Raw genomic sequence first — 13121 nt, forward strand, 5'->3', positions numbered from 1 at the left:
AAAGTAAAAAGGCTGTTATATATAGTTTCTGGACTGTTTTCAACATCCTGGATGTAATTGGGACTTCAGGGGAAAGTGACAAAGCAGGGTCATTGGTTCACTTCATAATGTATCCTCCAGGGTGTGTGGAAATCAAAATTATATAAATAAAAGCTAATTTATTACTGGGACTATCCTGGAAATAACAGGACAGCATGCACTTTATCCCCACTTACAAAACAGGTATGAGGGAGTCTTCATTCCAGTAAGTGACGAAGAGCCACAGGAACCTGGTTCCCACACTGGAATCACTTGAGGATTTTTTAAAACATACCAGCTCTCAGCCCCAAAATTCTGACCTAACTGGCATCGGGTGCATCCTAGGCATTGAGATTTTTAAAGCTCCTAGGTGATTAATGTGCAGTAATCCAAGAACCAATGCCCCAGGGTTTTAAATTTATGACTTTCAACAACTTACACTTGAGGGCTGAGAATCTTCAGCTGAGTGAGGATGTCCTTCTGTACCCTGAGATTAGCTGTGGCAGTAAGAGCCATCACTGGAACAGAGGGAAACTTCTGGCGAAGCATATTCATTCTTTTGTAATCTTGACGAAAATCATGTCCCCACTAGATGGAAAAAAAACCACCGCTTTTCAGACTATTCGAATCTTCCTCGTATACAAAGCAAACAGTGCTCACTGTATTAAGAACCACCTTATTCTTCAGTGAAATAGCAGAATAATTCATTCAATGTATTTTTTCTATCTATCTATCTATCTATCTATCTATCTATCTATCTATCTATCTATCTATCTATCTATATGGATATGTATTTGGCAGTATATATGTATCGATATTTCAAGACATAAAAATCGTATTTACCTGACTGACACAATGTGCTTCATCAATAACAAACCGTGCCAAGAGCTTCCTCTCATACAGATTCTCCAGAGTGGAAATCAGTCTTTTACTTGCACAGACCTAGAAATAAATTAATTAGACATTCAAAAACATTTTAAGTACCACATCACCTCCAGGATTCTCTTGTTTTTAAGTTCCACTACAACTTAGGCTTCATTAAGACCTTCACAGAAAATTGGTTCTTCTTCCCATCTATAAAGAGAATTAGCAGAATAGAAAACAGCAAAGACATTTTAGAATGTTCACCCACATTCAGCAAACAGTTATTTGTCAGATCAAGGGTTCTAAAACGTTTTTTCTGGCCCTTAGTATATCTGAGGGTCACCACACGTTTACATTGGGAACAGGGTTATAGATGTGTAACTTGTATGCATGTGACTGGGTAGGAGGGATACATACACATACATACATATACACATGCATGTATATTCATACATAATTGTGTGCATGTGTGTTTATATTTCGTAGTTCTGTCCATGACAGGGCCTAGAAGCAATGACATCCCAGTATCAATGACCACATCTGGCACCCACAACTTGACAGGGACATGTCAAAAGGACACATGAGGTTTCTCACTGGAGGTTTCTCACTGGCCAAATCCAGGACAATCAGAACATCAAAATACATAATAATAATCTATTATAGCCCACTGTATAAATTAAAATTCCATGATTTCATATCGATATAAATAAATATGTGGTTAAAGGGAAAGCTCTTCCTTATAGTGGAATACCAATTAAATTAGAAAAACTATCATTTGGCATCTGTTATAGTAATAACTGATGGAGAGTCACCCATGGATTATAAAACTCTTAAGTAAAAGTCTGATGAGTAACAGGATATTTACACAGTCTCAAAGTATCCTACAACATGATATATACTATTACAAAGGCAAAAAATTACAAAAAGAGAAAAAAATAACTTTACAGTGGAAAAATCCAGCAGACACCACCTTAACCCAGTGATCAACGTTAACTAATATCACTAGCAACAGAAGGAATTGACATCAAATGCCTCCTGATAGTATGCCTTGAGAATTTATCATTATTTCTGATATTTCTGCCAAAATGAATAACATGAGTCTAACCATAAGGAAATATAAGCTAACCTCAAATTGAGGGACAGTCCTCAAAATAACTGGCTTTCACTCTTCAAAATTGTCAAAATCATGCAAGACAAAGAGAGAGCTTGTTTAAAGGGACAACTAAATGCAATGTATAATATAGGATTTTCTTTTGCTATAAAAAACATTATTGGGAAAACTAGTGAAATTGGAATAAGGTTTATAGAGTAAGTAATAGCATTGTATCGTGAACATTTTCTGATTTTGATAACTGTACTGAGGTTATGCAAGAGAATTCCTGTTTTTAGTAAATGCACAGTGAAGTATTTAGGGTTAAAAATATATCATATCTGTAACTTACTCTCAAATGCTTAAGAAAAAAATGGAGAGAGAATGATAAAGCAATTACAGTAAAATGCTAACCATTTGGGGTTTCTGGGTGAAAGTCAAAGAATTCTTACACTATACTGTAAATCAGAAAGTATGTCAAAGCTTAAAAACATATGTATTCTAGTGGGCTTTTATGAGATGATAGAAAAAAACACATATTGGTTTCCACCTGCCCCTAGTTCCTGAACCCCTTGTAATTTCCTAAGTGATAAGAGAACTAGGAGCACCTTTTAGTTTAGTGAGGTGACTCTGGGTGGGCTCCTGTAGGGCTCCTGGATGGGGGCTGGTCACCAGAAAGACTAAGCCACGATCAGAAGCTGGAAATTTCAGCCCCACTCCCCAACCTCTAGAGAGGATCATGCGTACATGAGAAAGCCTCCATAAAATCCCAAAAGTATGGGGTTCAGAGTTTCCAGACTGGCAAACACATCCACACTGGGAGAGTGACACCCCCCCAACTCCATGGGGACAGAAGCTCCTGTGCTCAGGACCCTCCCAGACCTCATCCTTCATCTGGCCACTCATCTGTATCCCTTTATTATGTCCTTTAATAAACTGGAAATCATAAGTGTTTCCTTGAGTTCTATGGGCCACTCCAGCAAATTAACTGAACCTGAGAAGGGGACCATGTGAACCTCTCATTTGTAGCCAAATAGGATAGAAGTTATGGGTAACCTGGGGGCCTACTACTTGTGATTGGCATCTGAAGTGGGCTGGGAACAATCTTGTGGGATTGATCCCTTAACCTGTGGGATCTGACACTATCTCTGGGTAGGCAGTATCAGAATTGAGTTAAATTGTAGGACACTCGGCTGGTGTCACAAGAATTGCTTGGTGTAAAGAAAAAACCTGCACACATTTGGTGACCAGAATGAAGCATTCTATGTGAGTAGTAGAGAAACACAGGAGGGGAAAACTGGCTTTTTCCCAACTCAAGAGGGAGAACTGGATTGGTTTTCTAACACAGATTTAATATCATATTTTAAAATAATGATAAAATACAAACCTTCTCTGGAGTAACATATAGAAGTTTTATAATTGGGTCTTTTTTTGATAATTGGAGGTAAATACTTGCAGCTTCAGAGTCAGTCTTATCACCTGTCAGATATGTAGCTGGGATCTAAGTATAAAAGCAGTAAACAATTTAAATTTTACACATTAATGTGACGTAAGCTTATATTTATCCTTAGCTTTTATAAATATTTTACAAGTCACGTATTAAACCTGTCAAAGATAATCTCAATATAACAATAACAATCAGTACATATTTTTAAAAAACCTTTATTAGCTAGAACTCAAGATAGTCTTCTCATTGTTTACTTCCTTTTCTGTTTTTTCTTTACTTCCTTTGCTTTTCATATTTGTAAATAAGATAAATATGAATTCAGCATCCAAGAGCTTCTAGTCCTAATGTACAATCCTATTTTTCTTTAGGTAAATGTATCTTCAGGATTTTAATGCATAACAACAACGAGAGTCCTGTAAAAACATGAATGGTTGAGCAGTGGCTACCATCACAGCACAAACACATTCTTTAGAAGAAAAATCAAACCAGTGGGGTGAAAGCCTTGTTGAGGGGTGGGGGTTCACGACCCTGAAAACAGTTGTTTGTTCACATTATGCAGGATTTAGTAGAATGCATTCATATACTTTCTTAATCTCAGCCAGTTGGAATAAGGACATATGTGTGTGGGCATGTGCATGTGTATGCATGTTAAGATATTAAGGGAGTGAGAACTATGCTGATCTGGCAGTAGTAAAAAAAAAAAATCCTTTCACATTAGTGAAAGAAAAATTTACATCAGCAAAATACAAGTTAAAAATTCTTACTGAAATACATTCTTCTAGAATAAAATCAGATAAACTACAGGTTATCTAACAGAATTTTCAAAGACTTGTGCTTAAATGTAAAAAATGTAATTGCTGTGCTTTATTCTTATAATCCATAAACTATTAAATAAAAAAGGTAACCCAGAGTATTAAAATATAATTATTTTTATGTATTTATTAGTATTTTTATTATAATTGGTAGTGTTGTGTTTTAACTTACATCCAGTGAAGTCAGCTTTTGGACTTGATCTATTATAAGTGATCTCAATGGAGAAATGACAATAGTGACCCCAGGAGAAATACAGGCAGGGAGCTGGTAACACAAACTTTTACCACCTCCTACAAGAGAAATGACAAACAAAAAAATCTGTCAGTTTTACCTTGAGAGCATGAAGGTAAAAGTTACCAAGTAAACTACGCATAGTATTTAAAGTAACTAATGGAACACCAAGTGATATTGCCCATGGTGTCAACAATTTGCCATATTCAAATGAGTCAAAATAGTTAGGCAATTTAAATGTGTTAAGATTTATCTTTTAGGACATCTCATGTAGGTACACGAGAGCCAAAACAAGAGTCAGGGAGTCAGGGCAGGAAACTTAACTGCAGTAGAATTGTCTTATAAGTCTACTTGGGAAATCCAAATGCATTACAAGGGGAATACTCTAGTTATGATACTAGGATTAAAATAATTATTTTATATAATATTTAATTTTTAAAGAGCTAAAATGTGATAAAATATACAACACTACAACTTATAGCAAATATAGGTTAATATTTCTTTAATGATCCACAGAGCACTTTTAGGATCTCCGTTTTCCTAAACTACTAGTATGAATATCAGAGCTTTTATTCCCTGTACTCTTATCAATAAGGTAATATTCCCAATTTTCTTTAAAATAAAAAAGGGGTAGAACTGGGGCTGGCCAAGTGGCTCGTTGGGTAAGAGTTGGCTCGGGAGCGCGAGCTCTGAGCAGCAGGGCCACTGGTTTGGATCCCACATGGGCCAGTGACACTGCATCCTCTACAGCTAAGATGGTGAACAACAGCTCGACCTGGAGCTGGGCTGCCATGAGTCACCGGTGATGGCGTAGGCTGCAGTGGGCTGCCGTAAGCTACCGTTGAGTGGCCAACGACCTATCTGCCTCACCCAGGAAGAGTGCAATGATAATACTAACATAGGCCAGTGAAGCGACGTCCTCCACAACTAGACTGAAGAACAAAAGGACAGCAACTTGGCTGTTCCCCTTCCCCGATTCCCCAACGCTGTTCCCTCCCCAAATTCCCCAATAAAATCTTTAAAAAAAAAAAAAGGGTGGGGGTAGAACTACATTTGTGCGTACGAACAGAAGATGAAAGAAATTTCGAGACCAAAGGGGGTGGGGGCTCTGTCTTTCTCTCTCTGTAACTTCTATTTTGTTTTTAAGTAAACAGCACATTCCATCTTTTCTGCATGTGTAGTAAGTAAATTTCACTTTGATATATATGTGTAAATGTCAAGGCAAGAGCAGGAAGCTGAGTTTCTGCTCTTTCACTTAATAGGCTATGTGACTTAGACACGCCATTTAACCTTACCATGCCTCAATTTTATCACCTGCAAAATGTACTAGATTAGTGGCTTACAATTTTTTTGGGGCCAAAACAAACCTTATTTGGAATCTTGTATATACATAAATCAAGAGGTTGAAAGTAGGGTGGAAGGATCCTTAAAAATGCCCCCTTTAGGGTTTCCCTAAAGGACCATGGAAAGCCCTGAAACCACTGGATGAGCCAGGGTCCTTTCCTGCTTTAGCTCTGGAGTACCAATTTGGAGTCAAAACAGAAGCTATAGAGTGAACAAATTAGTGAAATATGAAATTATTATTAAACCAACTCTATCTAAATTTTAAAATCAGTTTAAAAAAATGCAGATGCCCAGACAACACTATTTAACAATGATGGCAATAACTAATTGCTTAAGGCCACAACGAGGCAAGTGAAAGTCAGAGAGAAGACTACACATGTAGGTACTGAAACTCCAAATTCCCTCTCCTTCTTATCCTAACTGCTTATTTAATATTCTGACTTGGATGACTATAAATCATTGAACTGTTATAAACGTTAACAGCACAATGAAAAGTCCTGGATCTCTTCACAAAAAGCCAAGGAAGAGCTACGCTAAATGCTTTTCATTTAATTCTCATGACACTCGGTGAAGCAGGAACTTTATTATTATCCCCACTGCACACACACACGGGGTTCAGGGGGTGAAGTACCTTGCTCAAGGTCACGCCGCTAATATAATAAGTGGCAGAGCTGTGCTTTAGCCCAGGCCGTGATGATTTTAAGCACCATGCAACACTAGACTGTACCAAATAAACTGCCAGAAATGGTCATGTCTCTATTTCAGTCCTACATTTTTTGTCCATGTTCCAGACTAAATTAGATTAGAAAAAAGAAAAATTCCCAAAGAGAAATTCTAGATCAGTTCAGCATAAAGAGCTTTGATTTGAAAATCTTAAAGGGCTATGTTAGCATGTCAACAACTAGAACAGAGGGTGTGAGGTAATACTTTTTTACTACGGCGCAGGAGGGTTAGAGGCCCCTAAATGATAGAAATACTGTGTCGGTGTTCTTTTTATTTCCATTAAAGGGCTTTCATTTCACATCTGCCAATGGATTCCTGCCAATTCACATCTAAAAATACATACCAGTGGGCATTAAGATAAAACAGTCTTCACCAAGCAGTGCAGCATTGATCGCCTCTAGCTGATTAGTTCTAAAATTATGCAGGCCAAATTTTTTATGAAAAATCTTCATCATTTCTTTTGTATGAGGAAAACTAAGACTCTGGAAACGCTCGTGTTTCAGATTTCTGGATGCTAAATTTGGCGCCAACTGGTCTAAGAAAATAATCAATGTTAAGAAAAATCAGTGCATCAATGTCACAAGTCAGTTTCAGCATTCACCCTTTGCCCTGCACAGTCATTGGCATACATTTCCCTGCAGCAAATTCCTTCTTTAACCATGTGCTGATTTCCTCCTGTACAAGTGTCAAGACCACCAGAGACTTCCTGAGGCCCAAATTCAAGTCTCGCCTTGATTTTCTGCAGCACCACCCTACTCTGCATTACCTCCTTTCTCTTCTCTCTTGACCTGCAAGACAATTGTGAATTTTCTATTCCGTTTAAATTCCTTTTCTTGGCTCCACTTCCTCCACCTGCATCTTAAATCTGGGAGTCTTTCAGGCACTTGGGGCTGGGCTCTCTAGACGTTGTTTTTGGGAATTTTCCTAGTCCTGTGATCTTAAGCATGATCTATGTGCACAGAACTCCTAGATCTCTTTCTTTAGACCTGACTGATCCCCTTCTAAGTTCCAGTCCTATATGTATCTCCAATCATCTGCAGGACATTTCTACCTGAATGACTTACCAACACTGTAAGCTCAGGAAGTTTTAAAAGAGTCCACCTCAGCTTTTCTCCACATGTGCCTGTCTCCTGATTCCCCTATTTCTGTTAATGGTGTCAGTTTCCCAGTCACTAGGTCAGAAACCTCAGAGTCATCTTAGCTTCCTGATTCTCCTTCCACCATGTCTCTCATGTCCGCCCCTGCTCCCCTTCTGGCTCAGCACAGAGAACAAGAGGAGCTCACGCCAGCTTTGGCAGTTCCTGCAATCCCAACGCTCAACTGTCTCAAAGATAATTGCGAACATCAAGTATGACACACTCTAACATGATACAAAAATAAATCCATTAATGGTTATTTTAAAGGTCAACAGCATAACTGTAAGAACAACCTCCCTGGTATTAAGTCATCAATAGCAAAAACAGGGAGGGCTGTACTTTATAAAAGTCTGCACATCTAAACTTGTTTCAGTTGAAAAAAAAACAAACATTTGTAATAAAACTTTATAAAGTTTAAAAATCAATTTTGGCTTTTCTCTGCAGCATTTACAGTAGCGAATTTCACTCCTCCAAAAAGTTCCCTCACTAAACTGTGAGCTCCAAGAGGGCAGGGACTATTCATTATTTATCTATTACCAGAACCTAGCACAGAACATGGCACACAGTAGGCACTCGATAAATGTGTGTTGAATGAATTAAAAGGATTCTAGGCCAAAAGAAATAATGATTGGTTTAAGAAATTTGACTTTGTATCTTTCTTAGATTGACCTACGTTTTAGTATTTTAAGACATAAAACACATTTCTCTACTTTATAAATTGATCAGTTCTCATCAATCCAGAATTCTAAAAATAGATACACTTACATTTTTAACATATAAATTCAGCTTTGCTTTTGCCCATCCCTAAAATCATTAAAAACTTGGCCTTCATGGGCTTTATTGTTTTAGGAACTAAAAAATGTTAATTTAAAAGCAAAGCACATTTGTAATGACTTTAGGGCTTTACTACAATAGGTTATAATTATACATTTTATAAAACTACAGCTGCTACAGAGACAAAAGAGCAACTTGCTTTTGAAATTGTGATTTGTAATTCATATTATCAGTAGACATTTGCATAGAAACAATGTAGTTTTCAGGCAATGATGACTTCCTACAGTTTTTCTTAGACATTCCGATTTTGGACAGTTTTGTTTTCATATACAATATAAGCATTCAATTTATTTGAAACTTACCAGTGTAATTCTGAATTGACTCTGAGGAGTTTTTATTTTGAACAGTAGATGCCAATGAAAGGTTTGCCTTGGCTGTAGAAGTCCTTTCTGATACTGATTTAAGTGGCCAACCTTCCTTAATAGGTGGATAGGCAGCTGTGGAAGCTTTGCTGGCTTCTAAATTATTCATTATACTTTCCCACTCATCATCATCATCAAAGTCATCTATGTCAAAATTATCAATATCATAGGAAGCCTGGATTTCTCTTTCTAAGTCATCTATTGCAGCACTTTGTTTATTCTGATCTTTCACAGCAGTGCTTGTGAGAACGTTTTCTGGGAAGTAAGAGCTCTCTCTTCTTTCTTTTATCCTTGGTGTTTCAGCCCAGTTGCTACTTACAAAGGACTTCTGGGAATTGAATGGTGGTCCTTCACAGAGATTCTTCTTGGTGGCTGAGAATCCTGTCTTTCCTAGGGTAGTAGTCACTAAACATTCCCCAGTAGAAATGGATTCTGAGGGACTGTGTGGGAAATCTAACTCAGTATCAGAATTCCCTGGAGGGAGGGAATCACCCTTCGGAAATGTATAAGGCGGGGAAACAGATACCATATCCTTGGTAGCAGGGCTACCAAGAGCATCAGGCCTGCACCTCCACACAGAGCCAAGAACACCAGCACCACGTGGGTTAAAATCTGCTTCAGCTAGGAGCTTCTTTCTGAAGAGAGAACACACAGCACCATATTAAGTGTAAGTGGTCTACTATGGTAGGCCACACAAGTATGTCTTTAGTTTTCATCCCCAGTTGTGGCAAAATATATCCTCTTTTTCCCAATCTCAAAAATTTGAACACAAATGTTAAAGGAACAGTTTGAAAAAGTAAATAAATTAAAAACATAGTGATAATTTGTCCTTTTCAGAATGCCTGGACATTTTACCCTGTATGTGTCAGACCGAGAGTGGTGGAAATGCAGTCAAGTACATTCCAGAAGGAGAAAAATCAAGATACCTTATGTCCCGCTGCTGAAGCAGGTCATTCCCACAATCCAGAGCTTTCAGTTCATCATCAGGAATAGTATCAACTAAGTTACAGATGTGCTCCATCACGCGAATAAGCTGCTGCTGTAAACTTATCTGTCTGGCTGTAAAGTAACCGTGTTAATATTTTTCCTTAAAAACAAAAGACTTAAGATTTTCAAAGTCATGCATGCTAAATCGCAAGTAGTTCAAAAACATTATAAACAACCATATACTATCCTTATTATTTCCTTGTGAAATAATTTGAAATCAGATTGTCTCTATTTTATATCATGAGAGCTTGTAACTATGTTATCATTTAATTTCATGTTAATTCTGAATATTTCTCTCAGGGTAACCAAGGTTGTTGGAAGATAGAAAAGTTTTATCAATTTACTATGATTTTTATACTGACTTTAGGTGTAAATCTCACACACCAAGCCCACACAAAGCATATCGTAAAGGGCTGCGCAGGCAAGACCTCCTCCTCCCCTGCCAGTGTTGTTCTGGGCTGCCTGTCATCCAGAATTCCTTTCAGTGGTAACAGCATAGCACTCAGACTTTCTTTCGGGAGACCACCCCTGCCCCACTGCCTCATGGGCACTGACGTAAGGCAGCTCAATGAGAATCAGGTCTAGGAGTTTTTCAGCTGGTGGAAAAGTAGACCTCTCTTTTCAATAAGCTAGATAGGCTGCTGGTGGCCTTCTCTGCCACCACAAAGGGAAACACAACTTGGAAATAAGACTCATACAAGGGAAAGCAGAAAACAGAGATGGAAAAAAAATGGAGGATTGAAATGGAGAAAGTGGAAGAGAGGAGAGCGAGAAGGTAGGTATGAGAGGGAGAAATTCCTGATAACAATATTTGAGTGTCTGAATCCAGCCAGACCACCCCACATTTTGCTGCTGTTGTTGTTTAAGCCATGTAACTAAGAAATAGAATGTCAAAGGAGGCAAGGCTTTAGATAAAGGAAAGAAAAAAAAATGGGTTAGGGAAGCAAGGAAGATGCCTACTCCAGCTGTAGGGCCTAAGGTATGTGGGAGAAATAAGCAGTGTAGGTGAGCTGCAGAGGAAACGGTATTCTCTGGAGACAATCAGAAAAATAAGGGGAAGAAAATGTCAGAGAAGAGAATGAGGGTACTGGGAAATTGCTGACCAAGCAGTCAGGTGAAAGGTCTAACGGGCAGGAAGGAGAGGAAGAAAGAAGAGATCAGGGGGTGTATGGAGCAACGTGGGAACAAGCATCTGTGAGAGAATGAACTGGGAAATGTGGACTTTTGCTAGAGACTGATGTAAATAGGGACATGAGGTATGAGATGGTAAAAGCAGTACTGCTGAATTCCTAGTTTTTTTTCTGTTTTCTCTGCAAGAGGAATGGGCATAGAAAGAGGAGAATAAATTGGAAGGAATTAAAGCCAAGACAGGCTCAGAGAGAGGTACAGCCATTGGTAAGGAGCTCAAGTCTCCTTTCCAGATAGATTACACCTCAGAATTACAAAGGAAACCCAGAAACAAGATTTCAATGATACTTGAGACATCTAGTAAATAGTAGAGTTGATGGAAGAATGAAGACAGGCAAACGATGTTAGAATTTTCAAAAACATTGTGAAGCGATTGCCAAAAGCTCCAGGCTGGTGGTCTTGATGTTAATTCAACGCAAAATTCTAGAACATGTTATCAAATGGCTGCTTTGTAAGCTCTGAGGAGAGGAAACAATTATAGAGTTAGCAAGAGTTCATAAAAATAAACCAGCCATCTCAATGTACTTCCTTCTTTGAAAGGATTACTAAACTGGGAGATAACAATAGCTACCACTTATTGAAGGCCTACAATGAACTGTACCTGGAATCTTGACAACTACCCAGCAAGGTCATATTACTCTCCCTGTTTTATAGAGGAAACCGAGGTCCAGGAAAGCTCAACTAATCCGCCATAGCCACACAGCCAGAAGGAGGAGGAGACAGATTTGTACCTCAGATCTGCATCACTCTAGAGCCAATGTCCCATCCATTCACTTCAGACCTTGAACTTCTGAAGTCATATGACCAAGACTTTTGCTTACCCGTGGACAAGGGAGAGAAACATGGTCTGAAAATAGATTTATAATTAGATGAAAAAGAAGCACTGACAAATGGACTGGTGTCAGCTGAGAGGGAGGCCACTAACGACATTCTGTAGGATTCTGTTCTTGCCCCTGTCCTAGCCGATCATTTTGCCAGTGAAACTTAATGATGCAGAAACCTTATAGTGCAGAAGCTACCAGTGTAAACTCAAGAGCCTCGAGACTGCTGGGTTCGAATCCTAGCTCTGCTGCTGTCTAACTCTGTGACCATGTGCCATTACTTTACTCTCCTGTATCTCAGGTTCCTCATTTGTAAAATGGGGACTACCTTAAAGGGCCACTGTGAAGATTAAATCAGTTAATATTGCAAGGCAGTTAATCAACAACAAAAAATTTGGAGCAAACAGAAACACAGAGACCTCTACACAGGTATGTGAGCATGCACACACACTACATAACTACAGTGTCCATCAAAAAAGGATAGAATGTGTTACAGAAATATTCAGAGAACAAAAAGAGCCCTTGGAAATTGATTTGATATAAGTGAAAAATTCCATAGAAGAGTTAAAGATAAAATGAAGGAAATCTCCTAGAAAGCAGAGACGCAAGAGATGGAAAACAGAAAGAAAATTAATGGAAGCTTAATTTACAAATAACAAAAGTTCCAGGAAGAGTGAAAGAAAAAAGAGAAAACAAAAAGAAAATAAAAAGAAATACCAGAAAAATTTCCAGAATAGAAGGACACAAACTTCTAGACTTGAAGAGCCTGAGGGAAGCAGAAATAAATGAGTAGGAGGAAAGGAGACCACTGTTTTTCAAAGTGTTATAGCACTATTGGATTATTTATGCTAAATATTTAATAGAAAAATGTAAAATGAATTAAGAAACAAATCCAACAGACAAAAAATGTATTAAACTTTAAGACCCAAACCCAGAGTCTATACAATGAGAACTAGGAGGATGAAAGGTCTAGAAACCAGTATCTATTAAGAAGAGTTAGGGCTGGCCAAGTGGCTTAGCTGGTTAAGAGCTCACTCAAGAGTGTGAGCTCTGGGCCGGCCGAGTGGCGCGATGGTTAAGAACTGGCTTGGGACGCCAGAGGGCCCTGGTTCGGATCCCAAATATGAGGGCCAGTGACACTGCCTTCCACAGCTAAGATGCTGAACAACAGCTCAACCTGGAGCTGGACTGCCGTGAGTCGCCGGCGATGGCGTAGGCTGCAGCTCCTGTGGCAGTGGGTTGCCATGGGCTACCGTGTGTAGC

General features: G+C 38.6%; 1 protein-coding gene across 3 annotated transcripts in view; it reads right to left on the bottom strand.

Moving 5' to 3' along the window:
- Positions 1-13121, bottom strand: part of BLM (BLM RecQ like helicase) — a 66307-nt gene that overhangs the window by 35438 nt on the left and 17748 nt on the right. For all 3 annotated transcript variants that reach the window (XM_019640251.1, XM_019640252.1, XM_019640253.1), the window contains 7 exons: positions 9789-9921; positions 8803-9497; positions 6874-7065; positions 4404-4522; positions 3360-3473; positions 862-960; positions 458-606 (listed from right to left, as the gene is read on the bottom strand). In XM_019640251.1, the coding sequence (XP_019495796.1) occupies positions 458-606; positions 862-960; positions 3360-3473; positions 4404-4522; positions 6874-7065; positions 8803-9497; positions 9789-9921 (1501 nt within the window). The remainder of the gene's footprint in view (positions 1-457; positions 607-861; positions 961-3359; positions 3474-4403; positions 4523-6873; positions 7066-8802; positions 9498-9788; positions 9922-13121) is intronic.

The sequence above is a fragment of the Hipposideros armiger genome, unplaced genomic scaffold (genome assembly GCF_001890085.2).
Source record: "Hipposideros armiger isolate ML-2016 unplaced genomic scaffold, ASM189008v1 scaffold_48, whole genome shotgun sequence".
In the NCBI taxonomy this organism is placed as follows: Eukaryota; Metazoa; Chordata; class Mammalia; order Chiroptera; family Hipposideridae; genus Hipposideros; species Hipposideros armiger.